Genomic DNA, 21500 nt, shown 5'->3' with positions numbered 1-21500 from the left:
TTAGCGTCAAGTTAGCCACAAAAAGGCCAGAACATGAGCGGAAGTCGAGACAACACATATTGGTCACGCCAAATTTGTACATATTGTGAAAATTTGTCGTGGGTGGTGGGACGAGGGGAAACAACAGTTGTTTTGTTTTATAAAACGCGTGTAATTCCGACAACTGTTCCGTTTTTATTGCCATTCAAACCAAGCCTGGCATTTACAATCATAAGATAATATTAATGTACACCCAGTACAATTCGCATACTGAGCTATTCGAAACTGTTATTCCGACACTACCTTCTTCATTTTCATTTCGGTATTTCGCATTCCTCAAAATGTGTTCATAAATATGGATTTTGTTTTGATAGTTTAACCGGAAGTGGTAGTTATAATTTTCGCCACCTTGTCACGACTGTTGGTTTCTGTCCGTCTGTCCCACCGCACTCGACCTCCACATCGTTTGTTGGGTCGTGTGAAATGAAGCATAGCTCGTAACGACAAAACTAACTAGCGACCTAATCCTACACTTCCATGGCAGTTATTATTTCCTCCTTTAGTTACCCCATTACTCTTTAAAAATTCCGCCTAAAAAGAAAAAGCGATCTACCCCCACCTTTGGGCTTTCAGCACACGTAAGTAACGACGTTGTTAGCATGTTGCTAAACTAACCGGCTAGTTTGCGGACAAGCCTATAATGGAGGCTGTTACAGATACCGCTAGCGATATTAGCGTCGTTATTTATCTGTAAATTCACCGATGGAGCTCTGCGTAACAATAGTGTTGTTGAATATCTACCTTTTAGGTAGTTTATACGTTTTGCTAACCTTGTAAACGTAAGCACCGCTACCTAATACAACCATGCTAGTACAACATGGCCAGCCAGGTTCTAGCCAGACATGTTAACGTGATGTTTTCAAATGATAACTACAAATCAGTTGTTTATTTAGCAAGCCACACACGGGTTGGAAGCATCTAGTAAACTTGTAGATGATAATGAAATTGTGAGTTTTATCTTGATGTTTAAACAGGTGTGAATTAGCATTTTAAATGAACTCATTCATTACCCTATTAAATTGCATGTGTCCATTGTATCCTGTTTCCTGTGTCACTGCGTAGTTAGTGCTGTCCCTGCTTCCCCTTTTGCCGTTTGATAACGCTGTCAATAATTTGTCTTATCAACAGATTTCCCCCTTTTATGCTAATCCCCTTTGCCACTATTAAAACACGAGTCAGATAGTGCACCTGCCACACATAAGGGCAAAGGAGGAGGTTCACATGCTGGGGGGAAAAAACACAGGCATTTTGTAAACTCTGTTTTTAAATAGTGCCATATCATTAACATATTATCATCATCATCAGGTTTTCTCTAATGTGAGTGTCTGAGTTCTGTGTGCCTTGACCACACCTGTCCTTGCAGGTGTATAACAACTATCCAGAGGGACTAGGGGCGGCTCTCTACCGAGAGCCGTTTGACTTCAACGCCGAGCCACCTTGGGATCCTAGCTGATAGTGGAGGAGTTCCATCTCAGGACTCGTCCATGTGAGTAGGTGGGAAGAGGGGCAGAATGAAGCATGAATGCCTACTCTCAGGGTATGCTGACAGAAGAAAGATATCATACAGGCAGAACCCTGTTTCCTGTTGCAGTTGTGTACGCGTGTGTGCTTGTTTGTGTATGCATTGCGTAAAATTGTCTCACAGAAATAGATGACAGAATGAATAAATGGACGGATTAATAAGCAGCATGTCCCAGATATATCACAAACAGCCTGTAGTTATTCCAGATCTAACATTGCAGATCTATTTTCAGCCTTTCTATTTCAATAACAGGACATGGTGTTCTGGACTACTTTTATTTGAAGAATTTTGTCACTTGCTCTGATTTTGTAATAATAGAGTGTGCAATTTGGTAGTAGATTTTTGTCATCTTAATGTGTGAAATGAAATTTTCATCATAGTGCTTTTTGTAGAGGTACATTTTGTTGATATGATGTATTACTGTACAGGAATTAACCCCTCTCCCCTTTCCCACAGCCTTTACCCTTTTATTTATATTTATTATTTTTCACATTTATATTTAAGACAACAGATTTTAATACTTCAGCTAAAGCTAATTTGGACCTGGCTCTACTTGTTGCTCCAGAGCTGTCTCTGGGTGTTGAGTATCCAGCTATTTGCCTGCCAAATGCTAATCCCTTGTACACAACTGTCACTAACCCCTTTTACAGCAGTAAACTCTGCCTTGTCACTGCAGTCTACCATGCAGCAGGGTTTTTAGACAGTCTGTCTACACGTATTGTTAGTCTCCCCCATTGTACCTACCAAAACTACAGAGTCATTTCACATCTGGTCCAGACCAGACCACTGTGCCCCTCTGACGCATTGTGTAACATTATCGAAAGTGGAGTTGTGACACCAATGCCGCCAGTATTGTACCCTGGTTAATGCCATCAAAAGGAACCTTTACGGGTCACCACCTCAGGGATTAATGGTGATTGTTGGGAGTAATTGATGGTAAAGTAAACGAACCCTGTGCCCCAGAGGCGGTGTTTTCACAGCAGCTGTTCAGATGAATAGGCCTCTTCCACGAAAACCATCTATTCTGTGCTGCGATTGGCTGCTCACTGAAAATGGCTTGTTGCACCAGGGATCTGATGGGAGATGTTTAAAATTAAGGGTAGAACTAATGAATAGTCTAGAGAGGATGACTGAATATGTGTTATTGAATTGTTGAATTGTTTTACCTGTTGAACTTTATGTCTCATGTTGACTTTCTCTCTTTCTTGTACAGTTTGTTGCATAAGTCTAGGACCCCAGGGGCTCGAGAGGGTGCGAGCAAGACCACTTCAGACTAGCCATATTCTTTATGCCTGTCGGATTAGCAGAGAACGGTTGAGAGGATGAAAGGAATCGCAGATGAACCACAGTATTCTATCGGCCTGCTGGAGGGAGGCACGGCCCTTAGTGATGTGATTGACAATCACATTTATGAACAAACCTTGGTAAGGAACCTCACTATTACAACATACATTGCGCAGTTGTAAGTTTGGATTTCTTGCTGTCTTAGTATTGTCTCAAACATGCACTTCCAGTGTGCAGTACAGTTTATTGTACATGGTAACTTTAGTGTGATATTTTAAATGAAACATCACAAATGTTTTGTTATGACATGCCTGTTTATCTTTGAAAGATCAGAACTGTCTGAAACATGATTTTGTTTGTAATGTAGCTAACTGTGCATTTAGTATAGTAGTGTAGTAGCTGTACAAGTATTTGTGTTTTTACTTCAACAGAGTATTCTTTGACTTGCCATGCACCTCTGTGTGTGTTGTTGCTCCATAGGCTGAGAAGAGTGCGTTCTTTGTAGCAGACCTGGGAGTTATAATGAGGCAGCATGTTCGCTGGCGAACCCACATGGCCCAGATTCGGGCCTATTATGCTGTCAGATGCAACAGTAGCCCAGCTGTTATCGAAGTTCTTGCTGCCCTTGGCACTGGATTCATATGTACTAACAAGGTACCTGAGGAGGCTGCCACCCACCAGGACCAGCATGATAGATCACTGTTGTAACTTCAGGGTTCTCCATAGTTTTAACAAGCTTCATGTCTCATGAAAATGGAATTTGATGTACAGTTCTTTTTTTAATAACAGTCCAATTACACGTATACTCCAACACCTCATCCATACATGTGAGCACCTAGAAAGCCTAAGTATTAAAAAAACAACAACAAAAAAACAAACAAACAAAAAAAAAAAAACTCTTTGGCTGCATCTTTTATAGTAGGGTTCGTAGCACCACCTAGTGGTCAGCATAACTTGGGATCAGTTTCCACGCTTATTGTCATATTTTGTCCATAAGGAACTATTTAGGATGAACATGGTATGATGAAATATTTAATAGTATTGCTGTGTCCTTGTTTTTTACTTGTTTCAGTCTGAGTTAGAGCTTGTGCAGAACCATGGTATTCCTTCTGAGGACATCATCTACAGTGGTGTTTGCAAACAGCTCTCCCAGATTAAATATGCTGCTAAAAATGGCATTGACCTCCTGGTGTGTGACAACGAAGCAGAGCTACGGAAGATTGCTCGCTGCCACCCCAGCGCCAAGTAGGTGCTCCTTAATGATGTAAAAAGTCCTTGTCCCAGTGATATATAACTTTTAAAGTTACCAGTTTTCCATTGTTAAATAACTGGTTATGCAAATATCCCTTCTCTCCCATCCCTTATTATTATTATTAGACAGTTATTAGTTATTATTTTGTCTTTACAACATATCGTGAAAAATATTTTGTCACACTTTTTGTCACAACAGAACAAGGTTGTCAGCAACAAAAAAAGTCAAAATATTTCTGTAACATCTTGTTTCAAACTCAAATGTCAGGGTACATCTGCAGATATTCTTTTATTTACTGTGTTTTTGTCACATCCTTATTCAAACTATGTATCTTTAAACTGTCAACTCATCTGGTTTCATTCTCTTCAACAAACCAGTAACAAAAGATTTTTTTTCTCTCATGTCTTTTGATCTAGGCTGTTGATCCAAGTGTCCACAGAGGCATCCAGCCCAGAGGAGGAGATGAGCATGGCGTTTGGCTGCTCCCTCAAAGACTGCAGGCATCTGCTGGAGAGTGCTAAGGAGCTGGGTGCGCAGGTGGTGGGGGTCAGGTGAGGTCTACAGAAATTTTCCATGGCTGGTTATTAAGATCTGAGGTAGAGGAAGTATAGATTCTGTGCGGCGATGTAAATATTGTCCTGATTAATGATAAGCAGTTTGTTTGATTTTGATCACAGTTCCGCTCCTTATTTCACAGTTGCTTGTCCATGGAGAGTACAGTAATGTTGGACCACTTGGCTTGCTATTTAACATTAGCAACTGAAATGTAATCATATCATATTACATGCAGTATACATAGCAGCAGTGCTTACACCTCAACATGATTTATTGTAAAGTTGTCAGAGCACGTGTTGTGTACAGTCAGCTACACACTTGTGCAGTCCATGCGACCTAGTCACGTTGAAGTTTGTTCATCATGCAGTGTCATGGAGTTGTGTTAAAGTTCATAGCTAATATGTGAAGATTTAGAGTTGAAGTTAAAATTTTACAATAAAACATCTTGGTTAATGATATACTGCTCAATAACAGACATGGTTTGTTGAAAATCAAGCGTCGACACGATTATAACGTTTATTGGAACACACGTACAGAGCATTGAAGTGTTTGAATGACTTACCTGACCTTCCTGTGTGGAGATTTTCAAGCATGCTGTTTTGACCACCACATTCTCTTCTTAAAATAATGATTCCAGCTGTGTGTAGCTGTAAGATGAACCTTTTGTTAAAATATTGAAGTTTAACTGCTCTTGCCGCTGTGTTTTCTCCCACAGGTTCCATATCTCCAGCTCCTGTGAGGATGACCAGGCATATGTTCATGCCATCTCTGACGCACGATGTGTCTTTGATATGGGAGTACGTAACAATAATAAAATGTTCTTCTATGAGTGCAGTTATAGAGTTCAGCAAACACCATTTGCTTGTTCATTGAACACTGGTGACAGATTCACTCCAGAAATATTCACAACTTATGTAATTACACCCATGTGGGTCAAATATTTACAAGCTCTTCTTCTACCTCAGGAGGACATTGGCTTCAACATGAAAATCCTTGACATTGGAGGTGGCTTCAGCGGCTCTGAGTCCCAGCTGGAACAGGTCAGTGTGTTTCCATCTGCTGTTTACATATTACTGAATCAGAGCCCCTCTTGACCCAGTGGTGTGTAGTGGGTGAGAGGTCACAGCTAAACCACTCTGCAAAGCTTGACTGTGTGACTCAACTATTTTATTAGTTGAAAGATGTTGATTTTTTTTTTCTTTACCACAATTATCTCTGGCAGATTAATAGTGCAATCATGTCTGTGGTGGACGCGTACTTCCCTCCTTCTGCTGGGGTCTCCATCATTGCTGAACCAGGCAGCTACTTTGTGTCCTCTGCTTTTACTCTTGCCGTCAACGTTATCTCCAAGGAGGTGGTTGCACGAGATCGCCAAGACCAGGCACACGGTCAGTGTCTGTTATTCATTTTCAAACACTGTTCACTGACAGTATACAGTGAGAAATATTATGTCCCAGAAACCGTCAGACTCTTCCATAGTACAGCCAAAGAGAACCACATTGACGTGCAACTCACAGAAGTGAAAATAAAAGACTTCATAAAAAGAGGTTTCTAAATCAGTGTTCTTCTTTCATAAAGTGTCTGTCTCTCATCTCTGTATAGATGAACCGTCTCCCAACGATGAGCCAGAGTTCCAGTATTACATGAACGAAGGTGTGTATGGATCATTTGCCAGCAAACTGACTGAAACACTGATTCCTGCACCATCTGTGCACAAGGTAGGTCGGTCTGACATCTCAAGATGTAACCATTATATAATGGTATTTAGAGCATTTTGGTAACAAAACCACAGACCCTAATAAGTCATTGACTGTGTTTACATGCACTAGGATAACCTATCTATGGCCATGTTAAGCTGTTTACATGCACCTTTGATACTCTGTGATTTAGGATTCCAGTCATGAATAAACCAATAAAAAAAAAAAAATACTATTCCCACCAAATATCCCTCCTTTTTGACAGGGAAAATGATGATACCATGATTATGATACCATGATACCATGATTATGCTCTTCTTGACAAATAACCCCAACATTATAGGCAATTATACTTGCCATTACAAGCAATCACAGACATTAAGAATATGAGGCAATAGATGTTGCTAGAAATGTATTCACTCTAGAAATTTACTAATGATGGATTACCTGTCAATAATCGATGATAGATGGGAGACAGGACTCTACTGATATAGATTGGAATGAAAGCTTTTGCATGTCACAGAATTCATTTATCAACTTGTACAGCATGTAACTAAGCCTTGCCCACTGCTTAGTCTACTTGCAGTTAGAGTCCAACTTGTTTTGTCTAAGTGGTCTTGTAAATGTTGGAGAGTGGTGTGACTCCCAAGTTTCAGTTGGTGTGTTTGAGTTATGGTGCTGAAAAGTGAATTTTCTATGCATGTAAATGGAGCCGGTTAGATTTTCCCTGTCATCTTATGTTGCACAAACTCTCAGTTGTTTTGCTGACTTCTGACTCCTTCAACCCAACCCACATTTGTTTCTAAAGATGTGAGTTGTTTTGCTTGTATACTGAAATCATTTGTGCTTTGTGTGCTAGCAGAACACAGCCCTGAATGATCCTGTGTTCAGCAGCAGTCTTTGGGGTCCATCTGGGGACGACATGGATCAGGTGGTGGAGCACTGTCTGTTGCCTGAGATCAACATCGGAGACTGGCTCATTTTTACCCACGCTGGGGCCTACAGTCTGGGTCAGCCAATCTCCATCTCCAGCGACACACCCACTCCACCTGTCTACTATGTCATCTCCTCTGGTGACTGGTGAGAAAAGCACTAACAGAGTTGGTTTAAAATGAAAGAATTAAGTTGCGGATGATTAGTGTGACAGCCTGTTAAGTTATAGATGTAATGGACCAGATGATTTGTGTTAGAGCACTCAATTTCAAAGAAACTTCTAAAGAAACAGGCATTGGTATTCAATCCTTGTCTCATTTTCCTCCAACAGGTTTGAGATGCAGGACACCAGTGTCACCCAGGAGATCTCCCTGAAGAACTTCTCTTTGGTCCCTTATTTCTTCAATTCCTGCCAATCAGAGGCTGCCCTCTCAGTCCCAGCTTAGCTACAGTCAGCCCAGGAAGGCTTTTATCTTCCCATTCTGGTTTTTGCTGCCAATCTCCTCTGGCCTACATTCCACTGGGATGAACTGTACAGACAGTGCAGATATTGCTTAAATTTTCTGGGACCAGATTGATCTAGCAAACCCCAATGTACAGTGCACTGTGTGGCTGGACATGAAAAAGCTGAGTAGATGTTAAATTATTAGTATGCAATAAAATGGACCACTTCCAAAATAAAGATGGAATCTTCCCTTCGCTTTGGGCATCCCATGGCATTACGGTTTACACACGTACACTAGATATATAATTGATTTTAACTGATTATAGTTGAAACATGTATTATCTATATCTCCACTGCTGTTGTCAGTCTTGTAAAGTACATGTCTATCCCTGAGTGAAGCAGTGTATTTAAACAGGAACATTGTTTTGAGACATTTTTGGATGCTTTGCTACAAGAATATTTATGTATATTTATGATTTTATTTGGTTGTATAGTTTTTGTTTTGTGATAAAAGCTTAACTCTGGTTGCATTTATAATCAGTTAGCCTACTCAGTATTTTGCAAGGAGGGCTTGCAGCACACTGCTGCACAGATGAAAGTACATTTATTCATCCACTTTATGCAGCAAATGGAACCAATGTGATTAATGGGCAGCATCACCATGAGAAGCCCTCCTGGGGGAATTCATGGCTGCACTGCTGTATGGTCTGGTCTGGTCGGGAAACAGTGGAAAGCTCATGGTTCAGTGTTCACCAGCTAACTGGTGTTTCAGTGGGTTCTCTCCAAAGTGCTGAGTGCTGCCTTAGCTAGCTCCCAGACTAGTGGCAGGTAAGGACTGGCAGGTAATTGCTATGCATTTGTCATAGCTCAACAGGCTTATTAGACAGAATGTGCTGGCGATGGCACAAGGGAAGTGTTAAGGGATAAGGAGGCAACCATTGAGGATGGGATGCTGTTTGAACAGCATCCCTTGTGCTAGAACTCTTACTTTTTGCCATGTCAATTGATATTTATATTGTACTTTGTTTAAAAACAATTGATTTTCCAACATTTATGAATATGTTGGAAGAATGTTATTTCATGCCTGTACATTTGGAAAGTGTGTACCATATCTGTGAATTGTCTCCCAACCTTTGTCCAAGGCATGATGAGTAACAGGCAGTAGCCTGTTAACTTGTAGCTATGCTTGTAATAAACACCTCATTGACTGGATTGTGAAATATTGTGTTAATGTTTCATTGAGATATATCAAATGATGGTTTTAAGCAGGGTCATCATGCTATTACACACACATCAAAACAAGCAATATCTCTTCAGTCACCACCTTCCCTCTCTGACAAATGATTTCCTAACATGGTCACTTCATCCCATTCTCATCCTGGATAATGTGATGATAGAGGCTAAAGGGGATATTGTTCAGGAAGCCAAATCTCTTTCTGGGGTCAACATGTCTATGTAGGTACCATTAAGCAAAATTTGTTGATGTTTAACTGCATGTAAAACATGTAGGAGGCAAACAGGATTCTCTATCACAGTTCTATGGATCCAGCTACTGTACCATTACAAAGTGACTGAGATGCAGCTACAACAAACTTGATTCCAGGAGAAATAAATTGGAATATAGACCTTTGTTGCTGTTTACATGCGAATTATATGATATACATTAATTGACAGAGTCCAGGAGTTTGTGTTATTCACTATTGCCACTCTTGGGTGACAATACAGTAAGACAAATCAGCATGCACAAATATAGCAATATTCTTGCTGTTGATAACAATGATCAGTGGAAGTAAAAGGTACTCCTTTACATAAATAAAAGCAATACCATAATGGGGTAAAATACCCCAGTAAAACCAAATCTCCCGCATTCAAAAATCACAGCATCTGTAGCCGTCTATTTAACAAGATAAGAAATCAACATCATGATTTTATGTTTCATAGAGAATTTATTTTCCCTGAAAAAGACAGCTGTGTGCAAAATTGCTTCATTACAAAAAAGAAATGACAGAAAAAGACAGAAAAGTTTCCAACATTCTTTGGTCAAATAACACCAAAATGTAAAACATACAGTTAAATGAGCATATTGGACAAGCAACATGTACAAAAATGATGTCAAACAATATTATCCTAATTTGTTTGTTGTAACTGCCCTGCTTTTAACAGCTGTATTTTCATGGGCTTAGTAGACTCCAACTTTGACATTTAAAGAAATACAGTAGTTTGTCGTGCAACTGTAAACATTAGCATTGGCTCCAAACCCAATTCATGCTCAATTACAACACCTAGTCAAGTAGGGACCATTAAAAAACACTAAATCAAAACTTTACATCTAACTTAACAGTTTAGCATACACAGCAATATTAAGATCTCAGCAGTGCTATTCAATTTGGATGGCAGCATGTTTAAGTCAGACTTACAAGATGTGGAAGCACGCACATAAAAGTTGAATCTCAGTTTAGCATCTTGGTAACCTCTGACTTTGCTTTTGCTGTGAACAAGAAGACAGACATGTTTCGGCTAAAGCTGTTCCCCGTGAGTGAAGAAAAGATGCCTGTTGTTTTGTTCACAATAAAACCAAACAAAGGGAGAAGTTGCCAAATGTTACACCGAGATTCAACTTTTGCATGCGGACTCCTGCATCTTCCAAGTCTGAGCATAACTTTGGGAAGATGCTGCACCGGCAAATAGTAATAGTCTTGAGTGGGGACTGACAGTGTTGTTAACATATAAAAGTCTGACATTTCCCTTTTCCAATTTCCTATCACAACAGTCTGTGGGACCTGTATTATGTCCAACCAAAGGCAGCCTAACAGTCATCAGAGGGGAAAAAAAAAAAATCAAAGAATACTGTTTCTCAGATTCCCACTGTCCCATTGGTCTTCATTTAAGATCTCTCAGGTCAGAGAGAGTTGGCCCCTCGAGGGCACAGCTCAGTTTAGTTTAGTTTATTACTTTATTTGACAGGGACTTATTAATAACACTTCTGAAAATATGAGTTAGTGAGATAAACTCATTTTCACCTGTTGTCCCCAGACAGACAAATAGTTAAAAGCACAGATGTTAAGAATAAAAGCATACAAGTACAATCAAACAGAGCCTGCGCTACAGAGACAAGACAGACAGCTTTTATGATATATATATATATATATATATATATATATATATATATATGTGTGTGTGTGTTTATACGTATATACGATATATACGTTACAGTGATTTCTAATAAGCCAGGCTCTTCACTCTGTGGGGAGGGAATGGTAGTTGGCACAGTTTCTTATGCGTTGCATTAAAATGTTCCGGTCGAAGGAGCTGTTTGGCCAAAACTACACTGACTTCTTGGGATAAGACAATCTCCTCCAGTTGTTGCTCTAGTAGTGCGGCTGGTTTTTAATGGGATCTAAGTACGGAGTGATGCAGGATCCATATTGTGCAATACCTTCAAAACAAGACACAGTCTACTGTACTTAACCCTGTTTTCCCTACTTAGAGAGTGCTGCTGAGGATGAGGCCGTGGGGTCAACAAATTGAGATACCCCCATCGTCCAGCAGGGTGTCTTCTTGGCTGCTAGGTGTCGCCGGGCGTGTTTGGCCAGGTGGTCGCTGCGCATGAAGCGGCTGAGGCACATGGGGCAGGCGAACCTTTTCTCTCCTGTGTGGGTCCGACGGTGGCGGGACAACTCGTCGGAGCGGGCAAATCGCCTCTCGCAGCCCTCCCACTTGCATTTGAAGGGTTTCTCTCCTGTGAGGACAATGACAGTGATGTGAACATTGAGACAGGACTCCTAGACATGCAATCCAACGTGGATGGAGGTTGAGGGGTGGGAATAGATACTACACCTCTTTTCAAGACTTGCTTTTGTGTGTTGTTTGTTATCTTATTATATTTCACAATTATATTTATTTTGACTGTTAGGCGCTATGTAAAGTAAATAGAAAAAGCAATGGAAAAATATATTTTTAGTGTCAAGAAGAAGCAGGGCATAACCTGAATCACAGTTGTACCTGGACCTGGAAGTATACAGACCCTTGACACTAGAAGCAGGTTTCTCCCATTGCTTGGTTTTCTACACATTTTACGGAAGATGAATCCTCACTGACAGCCACATAAATCAAATCCTAACTCTCACCTGTGTGGGTCCTCATGTGTGCCTTGAGGTGGGAGCTCTTGAAGTAGGTCTTGCCACAATCGTCGTGGGGACAAACATGACTGCGTACCCGTGACACCTCTGGCTGTGGTGGGCTGACTCTCTGAACTAAAGGGGTGAAACCAGGCGCAGGGGCAATGGCTGGTAATTTACTGCCACCAGGGGTCACTACTGCTGGCTGAACGTAAACTGTGGGGATGGTCGGCTGAGGGACCAGCAGCATTACAGGGCCCTTTGCCAGCTGAGTTCCCAAGAGCAAGACGTGAGGAGGAGTGCCTGCGGGGGATTGTGATAGTGGGTGCTGATGACAGGCAGATGTAGCCGTCACAGGTTTGGGCACAACGGCAGTAGTGACTACTGCACCGGTACAAGCAGGTGACACTGAAGGTATCTGGCAGAAGACAGGCACAGGAGAAAAGCTAGAGACAGAGGGCACAGGTTGAAGGGTGTGTGATTTATCACCCAGGACTGGAAGCTTCAACTGGGTGTTGCTGGCTTCAGCTGAGGTCGGCAGTGTCACAGTAACGGGTATTTGTGAAGCAGGAGAGTGAGAGTTTTTTATAATATTCTCCTCAGAGTCTCTCCGATTGAGTCTATCCTCAGAGTTTAAAGTGCTATTTGAGTCTTTTGTGTCCTGCTGGGGGAGGCTGTGTTCTCTGGAGACGGGGTAGATGTTACAGGAGCAGCGCTGGGCGTCTGCAGTGTGGCGGATCACGCTGGTGGAGCGGGACCTCTGCTGAGTAGCAGCAGTCTGAGGCTGCAGAAGACTCTGTTCTGCTGGCACTGGGCTCTGCTGGCATGTAGGTCTAGATGGCGCAGGTTGGTGCAGTGTTGTTCCTGAAGATGGGTGAGTGGTCTCAAAGTTGGGTGGACTGTATGGAGGTGTCATGCACTGAAAAGACAATGGTTGATCAATCGGTATTCTATTATTTAATATGACTGATATACACTGATAATTTTCTCTGATTCTACCACTATACTATATGTCACGAGTTATATGCATCATTTCGATAAAATAATGATGCTCTGCTAAATAATATTTTGTACAGTGGAAATGACTGATGAGACTAGCCTTAACTAAAGTAGGCCTAGGTTATTTATCATAAATAGGTAACAGTGCACAAACTCTGGTTTCTAATGCCATGTTCTAGGCCTGCACATTTCCAAAATCTTGATCACACAGCCTAGAATAAAAAAGTTAAACATGACAACTCTCAGCCCATTATGGGTCATTTACCAGTGGGGAGTCCTGCAATACTGCAGAGCCAGGGGAGGGGGAATCGTCCTCTGAGAAGTCTGAGGAGGGGGTCAGAGGTCTGAAGTGGCTGAGCCTGAAGTTCCTGGTCTTCCAGTGGTTAGTCATTGACATCAGAGCCTCCACAGCCTCCAGATCTCCTGAACCTAAAGGCCTGGGCTGGAAATCATCCTGAATGCCTGAGTGAGGCGCCTCAACCTGCATGGTGCAACTCTGTTTAAAAGGGAAAGCTAATCATCAGACATCATTGTAAGGTGTAGAGATGAACATATATTCATAACAATCGTTTAAAATTTGCTAATCCCTGTCATGCATTTTATTTTGATTAATGTATTCTTAAAGTAGAACTTTCAACATGTGATTCATAATAATCTTGTCTTTAAAAGAAGTCTTCATTGTGCCAGACTGCTTTACTGGATTTAGAAAATGCCAAATATCAATGGCCCTACATTATGTAAGCAGACATACACAGTTGCCTCCTCATGCCACATGCCTGTTCAGTCAACTTTTTAAAACATATTGACTTTGCCAGATATCAACCCATACAGCATGTGTAAAAAAGAGCATGTGAACTAAGCATGATCAGCTGCTGCTCTTCACCACTGGGCCCTTTCACCCACTTCCCCCTGGGGCCAAAAGCACCAACTGTGCTTACACAAACAGTCCCACAACACAACCCCTCCCCAGTCACAAAGTCCCTCAGTATCAACTCACAGTTGCTAAAAACTACAATTTACTGACATCATGTCCCTGAGTTTGCCATCACCACTAATGGTACTGCTCAATCACTAAGTTTGTAATCTATGACCTCTGATCATCACAAGGCACAACACCCACAAATAAAAAAGAAATCAATTATACATCTTAAATTATTTGTGTATTATTATTGTTACTATTATTGTATTTAAATTACCTCAGTTACTATTGCGCCCACTATGGATTCATGTTGGGAAAATTTATGTCAAATCTGGGTAAACAGTTTCTCTACTCAACAGGTGGGTCAACACAGGTTTAAGTGGGTTTTCCCTTCACTGCATCCTTGCTCATATCAATACATAAGCCAAACAATTTTAGCATCAGAAAAACAGAAATGACGCAAAATAGCCTAATTAGGAACAGGCAAAAATTGGCTAAATAGAATAAATAAAAGTGTTTACTTACTTCCATGTGACGTTGTGTGAATTGGTTTGAAATATTTCCACAAGTCCGGGAACTCTGTTGGCTAATGCTTGCCGGTAACTACCGGACGGTGCGTGTTGTCGGAAGACTTTAAACCGATATTGCACGTTTCTCCCTCTTCTTCCTCCAGCTCCATTCACATTCATCGTTTCAAACGCGGTGGGAAAAGATAGGCGTGAGACCCAGCGCGTGGCCAATAGGACGCAAAGGTGTGTAGGGCGCCGGCCAATGGGAGAGGACTGGGTGCGTGATCAGAGGCTGATGGGACCGTGAAGACGGCATGGTACACAACAGCATCAGCGTGTGAAAACATCCCTGTCTCATTCTAGATGAGTCACCTAAAAACCCCTGCACCAGCAGACACACACCTTCAGTGACTAATCACATCCTGAGGTGCAAGACAATGGGACCATGGCTGCACTCATACCACCACCATGGGTGTGGCCTGCTTCACCTGTTTGTTTTTCTCTCTTATTATAGTGCAAAGATCAGTCAAATGTCACCGAAATCCATTTGGAAGCCATATGTAAACAAGCAGGCAGGAACAATCTTTCCAGACATGATGGTGAACTGTAGTGACATGTCACACTGACCAGATAATACAGATTATTATACACTCTCACTGATAAGTAACAGAGCTGCTCCACTTACCTGTTGGCATCAGCTGTCCACCTCAGTGGATTCAAATATAGATATATTTTTAAATCATTATTGTAGGGACCAATAAAATAAAATAAAACATCCTCAAAAACATAGATAGATAGATAGATAGATAGATAGATAGATAGATAGATAGATAGATAGATAGATTAGGACTAATGTTCATGGTGAGCAGACAGTTTGGTGACCTCTGCCTCTGATTATTTATCTCAGTGACCTAGTATCTTGTCAGTAATCAGTTATTGCTCCACTTTGACCCAAGGAATTCAACCTGTATCAGCAGGGCTCCAAGTTATGGTAAGTGAATAAATATTAAATAAATAAATATATGTTAACCATATCTTAGGACTTGATGATGTGGCGCCCCCTGGGTGTCCCGTAGGTTAGACAATGGAGAGGGTGTAGAAAGTTATAATATTGTTAAACAAAAAATATTTATTACAAGCTTTAAAGGAATACTCCAATGTTCTGGGCAAAATTTTCCTAATTCACTCCAAAATTAATTTAGGAGTTAATTAATTCCTACAATCACTCTCATTTTTTTTTTTTTTTTTTATTCTAATTTGTGTATTTCAAATACACATTTATTAAGTATGTACACAGCGTCAGAGCTGCTGGAAGGTAATTGTTTTCACTTTGATGGAGCTAGGCTAATGACTCCCATAGACGTCAAGTCTTTATGTTAAGCTAACATGAAATGCTACCCACTGGAACTGAACCAGTGGACGTACAGAGGTGAAAATGATATTGAACATCTTGTCTCAGTCTGGTGAAGTCGGAAAAGGGGATTTTGCTCAAAACTTTTAAATCATTACTCTGAGTGTTCTGGCCTATAATACTGTAATTTTTGCACCATTCTTGGACATTTGCATTTTATTGTCACTAGACCAACATCCTACTTTAAATCTATGACTTTGGATGTAGAAATGTGAAATGTAAAAGGTGAAACTGTAGTTGTGTAAACTCGCAAAGTTTGGGGGCAGTATCAAAACGTTGCGTCAACCAAATTTCCACTGCGATTATATTCTCAATAAAATAAATTTTAGAAAACTCCCCCTTTAATGAATTTGACAGTGACTTTAATATAAGAATCATTTTTAGATAAAAGGGATTTGTTTTATTCCAATTTCCTCTGACAGGATATACTGGAATCGACTTGAATCAATCTCAGTCCAGGCATCAACTAACTACAAATGGTTATATTTCTGAGGTCACCTGCTTGACCTTACCTTGTCACCTGAGCAAACTCAGAAATTTTGTCCATTTTGGCTCCTCTTTCAAGGTGTCAGTGGTCAGATGAGCGTGAAATTTCAGGCCTGTTGTCCTTTGTGAGTGAAAGAGGTCAGCCAACAGGGGATGGGAGGCCTCAGGCAGCTCAGAGGATTAGGTAAGTGTCATCTGTCTGGACCTTCCTGCACAGCACAGAGAACCAGAACAAAAGGGAGGCTGTAGGCATACAATAGACAAATACACACACAGACGACTGGCTCTTTCAGTGTGTCTGGCATTGGGTGATGTTCCTCAAAAGCATATCCAGGAATGCAGAAATGGGTTTGAGCTGCTGGAAGAAAAATAGAAAGCAGTGGAATATGACAGCAAGTGACAAAAAGTACAAAAATTTGGCGCGAACCTATTTAAAAACATATCTTTAACAATTGTATTTAACAACTTTAACATATTTAACAACATGGTTTCCAGCAACATATGAAAAAAATACACTGACAATAAATTATACACAGTTCTGTGCTGGTTTCTTGAAGAAAGCATCACTCATTACTGCATTTGAAAAATTTGGCTAATTACTTTGTGTTTTTGTTATTTGTATTTTGTACATCTGCAAAATCATTAATAAATTTGTAACAAGATTCCTTAGCTGGTGTTTCTATATTTCACTATGCAATACAATATTGTGGCAGAAAAAATCTCTTTCTCCAGAAATTTAAATCACTCCAGTGTATAACAGCATTAACAATATTTATTAACATTAATAGTGCGAGTGGATGCCTTGATGGTTCACATGGTAGAGCACGTCCTATGAACCAGGGCTGAGTCATTGTGTATCTATTATGTGAACTGACTTTTTAGTTACTGATATGTTTTGCATTTGTCATATTATATACCCCATGCATGCATTCTACTGAAATGTTCTAGTGTTGAAACTGGCAGTCACAATTAAGATAACTTATATTTGACCACCTACACATACTGATTTTTTGCTTTTATTTTGCTGTATCCTGTTACAACAAATTGTTGCTGCAATGGCCTGATTTTCCCCACAGGAATCAATAATTTTTTAAAATTCATTATGCATAATTTACCATTAGATAGAGCCCCCTTCAGTGAGACTCATTTCATGCTGATGATGATATCAGACTGCTGTGACCCTGTGATCTTTTCCCCTTTGGCTCCACTGAGATTGAAAGCCAAGACTTCAGACTTAACCAAAACATGGATCACATTACAGAGCTATCCTTAAATATGCAGTGTGTTGCGCACCGCTATATTGTGAAATGACGTTCATTCATGACTGTGCTTTACCACGGTTGACCCTATTTACCTATAAACGCCTTGGATAGAATGCACTCCAGACTGCAGCGAGGGTCAGTCATGACCATCATAAAAATGTTTCACTGGTCAAATGCCATGTAACTGGTCCTCTGCCAATCAAGATGCCCTGCTTTCCTAGTAATGATGTAACAGCGACCCAGATTTTAGTCCCGTGTTAACTAGTTAAAATAGCCATGTACTTTTGATCAGAACATTACAACACTTGAATCACCGTTACGCAACAGATAGATGGACTTTATACCATGTATGTACTAGCAACACTAGTAGAAGTAACCAGATCATTTTGAACTCACTCAACATGGAGTATATTCTTGAAAGTAAACTGCAAAGATTTTTCAGGAAGTGAGATTAAGCCAATGCGGGTTTCCTCTGCTTTTTTGCCATGCTTCAGGAATGGATGGTTGGCTCTCCCCAAAAAGTATAATAGGCTCTTAGAAGACAGCAGCCAGGAGCAGCTCATTATAACTCTCTGCTCCTTGTGTGCACGCCAGAAGCCATAATGCCCTTTAAGCTCCGCAGCATCTGTGACTTGGTGTTTGGTGTGGTGTGGTTGGTGCCCGAGGCCTTGACTGACCCGGTGTTAATAGGCAGAGTTACATTCATTTTACCCCTGACTGGTCAGTGCTGCCCATGGCATGTTAAGATATGTCACAGCCAGCACTAACAGGAGTTATTTTAAAGTCTACAGATTGTGTTACCTCACTAGGCATGTACTTATACTTCTAGTTCAGGCCTGAGTGACAAGAGCTGGTGCTAGTCCACTGATCTCTGCGTGGATATAGAGGAGGTTTCAACAGTATATCAGCATTTGTGGGTTTTTTTTTTTTTTTTTTTTTTTTTTTTTTTTGCTTTGGGCTTTACCCTAAAAGAATCAAATTGAATGTATCTCAAGTGTTTTTTCACCCATGCTGAAGGTGGTTTCTAATTATTAAACTAATCTGGCCTGAACTGTTAGCAGTTTCTTAAGCTGCAAACCCACTAACCTTGCCGTGAAGATACCACAGTTTGCTGGCTGTGAGTCTTTTGTACCCATATTTAACAACACCAGAGGTCATTTGATAACCCACCGTGCCGTCTACCTAAAAATAGCTCTGGACATTTCTGGGATTTTGTTTGACTTCCCTCTGGAATAGGTTGTGGTGTTTTTCATGGAGCAACGGCACTAGTTTCATTCACCTCAGTGTTGGACTCAGTCAACACAGGCAAAATTTCCTAGAAGTTCTGTAAGGACAGTTTTTGTCGGTGCTGGGTACATTACACGTGGTGTTTGTGGAGCAAAGCAGACCAAAGATCATATATTAATTTATAGTTTCATTCCAAAATTAGTACCCAGGGTATTTCTCATTATTTAATATTTCTAACATTATTAGATATTCAAAGACAATTTCTTACTGAAGCAGTATGGTCTGATAACGTTTTAGATCAGTGCGTTAATTTAGATTTTTGATCTGTTGTCTATCTGATTTCAGATAACTACTTTCAAAATAGTGATACTAGTCTACCAGAATAAAACATTTCATAACATGCAGTTATTTAGCATGACAGTTCCTTGTTTCCGCATTTGGTGTTTTACTAAACAGTCATCCTGATAATGTCAGCTGAATGTTAGTCAACATTATTCTCAGCATGATGAAAAAAATCAGGTCACTGCTAATTAACTCAGGATTTGGGCACTTTAGATAGTCACACAAGTGCTTTGATGTACCCAGAACATTTTTCTGAATCCTACTGCAAAACTAAATTTTCCTCAAATCATCATGAAGTCAGTGAAGCAGATTAGAGCGCTTGGCTGGGTGGGAATTTGTGATGTGTTCAAGACAGCTTGCAAAGTGTGAAGTTTCCAGCTTCCAAGCATAACAGATGAACGGGGAACCTGAATTAGGACAGAGAACAACTGTATCATCATTTCGCAGAGTTTATGTTTTTTTATGATGTCTCTGCAGAAAATATGTCAGTTGCCCTTATCCAATGCATTTCTTTACCAGCTGGTTTTGATTCAGTGAGAATGATAATATTTGACAAGAGGTCATCCTGGCCAGTTCTAGAGCACTGTAGATGCACGGCTGTATCTCTCTCTGTTTATTAATCTTTCTATTTCCTTCTGTGTGTGTGTGAGAGTCCGCTTGCAGATGTCCTCTATGGTCTATTGCAAATAGTTCAGGGGAGCAGTGGCTTTAGAGTGGCTTTCCTGGGTCTAATACTCATCTCATAATGAAAGCTAAACCCTGCCATCTGCTGGTGCAAAAATACAAAAGCTTTTATTAGATCAGTTCAAGTATATGGCCGCCCAACCCAGCCCATAATGCTTTGCACAGTAGTCACAAAGTGTTCCTCAGTGTCATATTTCTTTAGTAAGTGATTCATTTTTTCACCCCCACTCCCTCCTTCCCCCAACCCCGCCCCTAAATTAGAATAAAAGTCATGTTAACTTTATGGTGAAATAATACATTGTACATAGTGCATCATGCTAAAAAAAACAAAAACAAACAAAAACAAAAAACAAAACTAAGACAAACATTTTCTTTCCATTGCTATCATCAAAAGGAGTAAAAAACTTGATCATCAGTGTGCTGGATCTTTTGAATGTCAGCCCATTCCTTTAATCCATGCTCTGTGATGAGGTCCTCAGCCCCCTCCCTTCCCTAATGGCTGCCATATCTAGGCCAGCTCTCATTCCTAGATCCAGGGCAACAGCTTAGAAGCAGGCACTGCTTAAAGTGGACTTTTTTCTTTTCCTTTTTTTTTTTTTTTTAACCCAAGGTTACCGCTGAGCTTTCAAATCAGGGAGACATGCTCACTCAACTGAAACGTGTTTAAAGCATGATCTGAGCTTAATAGGCTTCAAATGATGTGGGGATATTGCACCCTACTAGGGTTTCCTAGACAGGAAGGAGCCCAGCGTAGACAGACCGAAGCTCCCCTTACTTGGTACTGCTTAGATTTGAGCTTGCTTAGTTTTAGATGTAATTCCAGTGTAAGAATAGTAGCAGTGAGTTCAAGCTCTCTCATGAATTTTTCCATAACCCAGTTGTGTTAATAGCATGGCAGGTATGAACACATCTTTCCCTTGAGATATGGCAATACAATTTTTACAGTTATTCACACTATGGTGGTTATAGGTTGCTCACCCTCCAACTAATTTTACTGCCATCTCACATCAGATGATTATTTTTTACACTTCATTTTCCACATTTCCTAATGAATCATTCCTTAGAAGTATACAGTCAATCTAATTGTAAATGAGATCTCAATATCAATGTGACTAATTAAAGGTGTATATATGAAGCCATAAAATTGCTCTCATCTATTATCATCAAAAGCAACTGAGTTATTTTGCTATGCCTTGAAAAGTTTTAAAAGGAGTAGCCTGAATGTGATCAGGCCCGTATAATCATCTGCAATGCACCTGCCTCTGTGTGGCTTTGACTGCACCCAGAGCCAATGTAGAAACTATAAGAGAAGAGTTCTTTTTGGCCTCATTAATAATAATAATAATAATAATGATGTAGTAATAGTAATCATGAAAGACAATAATGATGTGGTTATAGTAATCGAGAAAGGAAACGTATGATAGTTACTTTAAAAACCAGATCCTCCCAAGGGGGAAGCCTGCACATTACTGATAGAAGAATGTTATGCTTATCCCTCCTATTATCTCTGGGGTCCCATTCAATGTTTAAGTTCTCTAAATACATTTTTTGTATCATATTTAATGACTTTTCCTACTTTAATGGATACAAGTGAATAAACATAAAATTAAGATGACGATATATATTTTCCACTAGGGAGAGAAAGACATGATTCCCACAAGAACTTTGATGTACAAGGGGGGAATGGGGGAATTAGATTTTATTTAAAGGACTACTTAGGTAGTCAACAAGAAACATAAAGTACCTGACACATAAACATGGTTAACAATTTTTATTATGGCCAATTTCTGGAGGTTTAAATTACTGGGGTCAAATT

At 40.2% G+C, this 21500-nt stretch overlaps 2 protein-coding genes across 3 annotated transcripts; one reads left to right on the top strand and one right to left on the bottom strand.

Moving 5' to 3' along the window:
* Positions 1-389: 389 nt before the first annotated feature.
* On the top strand, positions 390-8947 carry LOC115373770 (antizyme inhibitor 1). 2 transcript variants are annotated; one of them, XM_030072321.1, is made up of 12 exons: positions 390-617; positions 1403-1525; positions 2775-2985; positions 3326-3499; positions 3918-4090; positions 4514-4648; positions 5368-5449; positions 5618-5692; positions 5875-6040; positions 6255-6370; positions 7212-7429; positions 7614-8947. In XM_030072321.1, the coding sequence occupies exons 3-12, from the start codon at positions 2884-2886 to the stop codon at positions 7726-7728; spliced, it is 1356 nt and encodes a 451-aa protein (XP_029928181.1). In that variant the 5' UTR covers positions 390-617; positions 1403-1525; positions 2775-2883; the 3' UTR covers positions 7729-8947. The 2 variants fall into 2 exon arrangements, with proteins under 2 accessions (XP_029928181.1, XP_029928180.1); XM_030072320.1 differs by having other exon boundaries at positions 7209-7429.
* A 681-nt stretch (positions 8948-9628) lies between these two features.
* LOC115373238 (Krueppel-like factor 10) lies at positions 9629-14431 on the bottom strand. The gene is made up of 4 exons (XM_030071520.1): positions 14289-14431; positions 13110-13340; positions 11855-12764; positions 9629-11466 (listed from the first exon to the last, which is right to left on the bottom strand). Exons 1-4 carry the CDS (start codon positions 14292-14294, stop codon positions 11207-11209), a joined length of 1407 nt encoding a protein of 468 aa, XP_029927380.1. The 5' UTR covers positions 14295-14431; the 3' UTR covers positions 9629-11206.
* Between the last annotated feature and the right edge of the window lie 7069 nt (positions 14432-21500).

This window comes from Myripristis murdjan, chromosome 16, assembly GCF_902150065.1.
Source record: "Myripristis murdjan chromosome 16, fMyrMur1.1, whole genome shotgun sequence".
In the NCBI taxonomy this organism is placed as follows: domain Eukaryota; kingdom Metazoa; phylum Chordata; class Actinopteri; order Holocentriformes; family Holocentridae; genus Myripristis; species Myripristis murdjan.
Note: the sequence above shows the minus strand (reverse complement) of the source record. Positions and strands in the feature narration are given on the sequence as shown.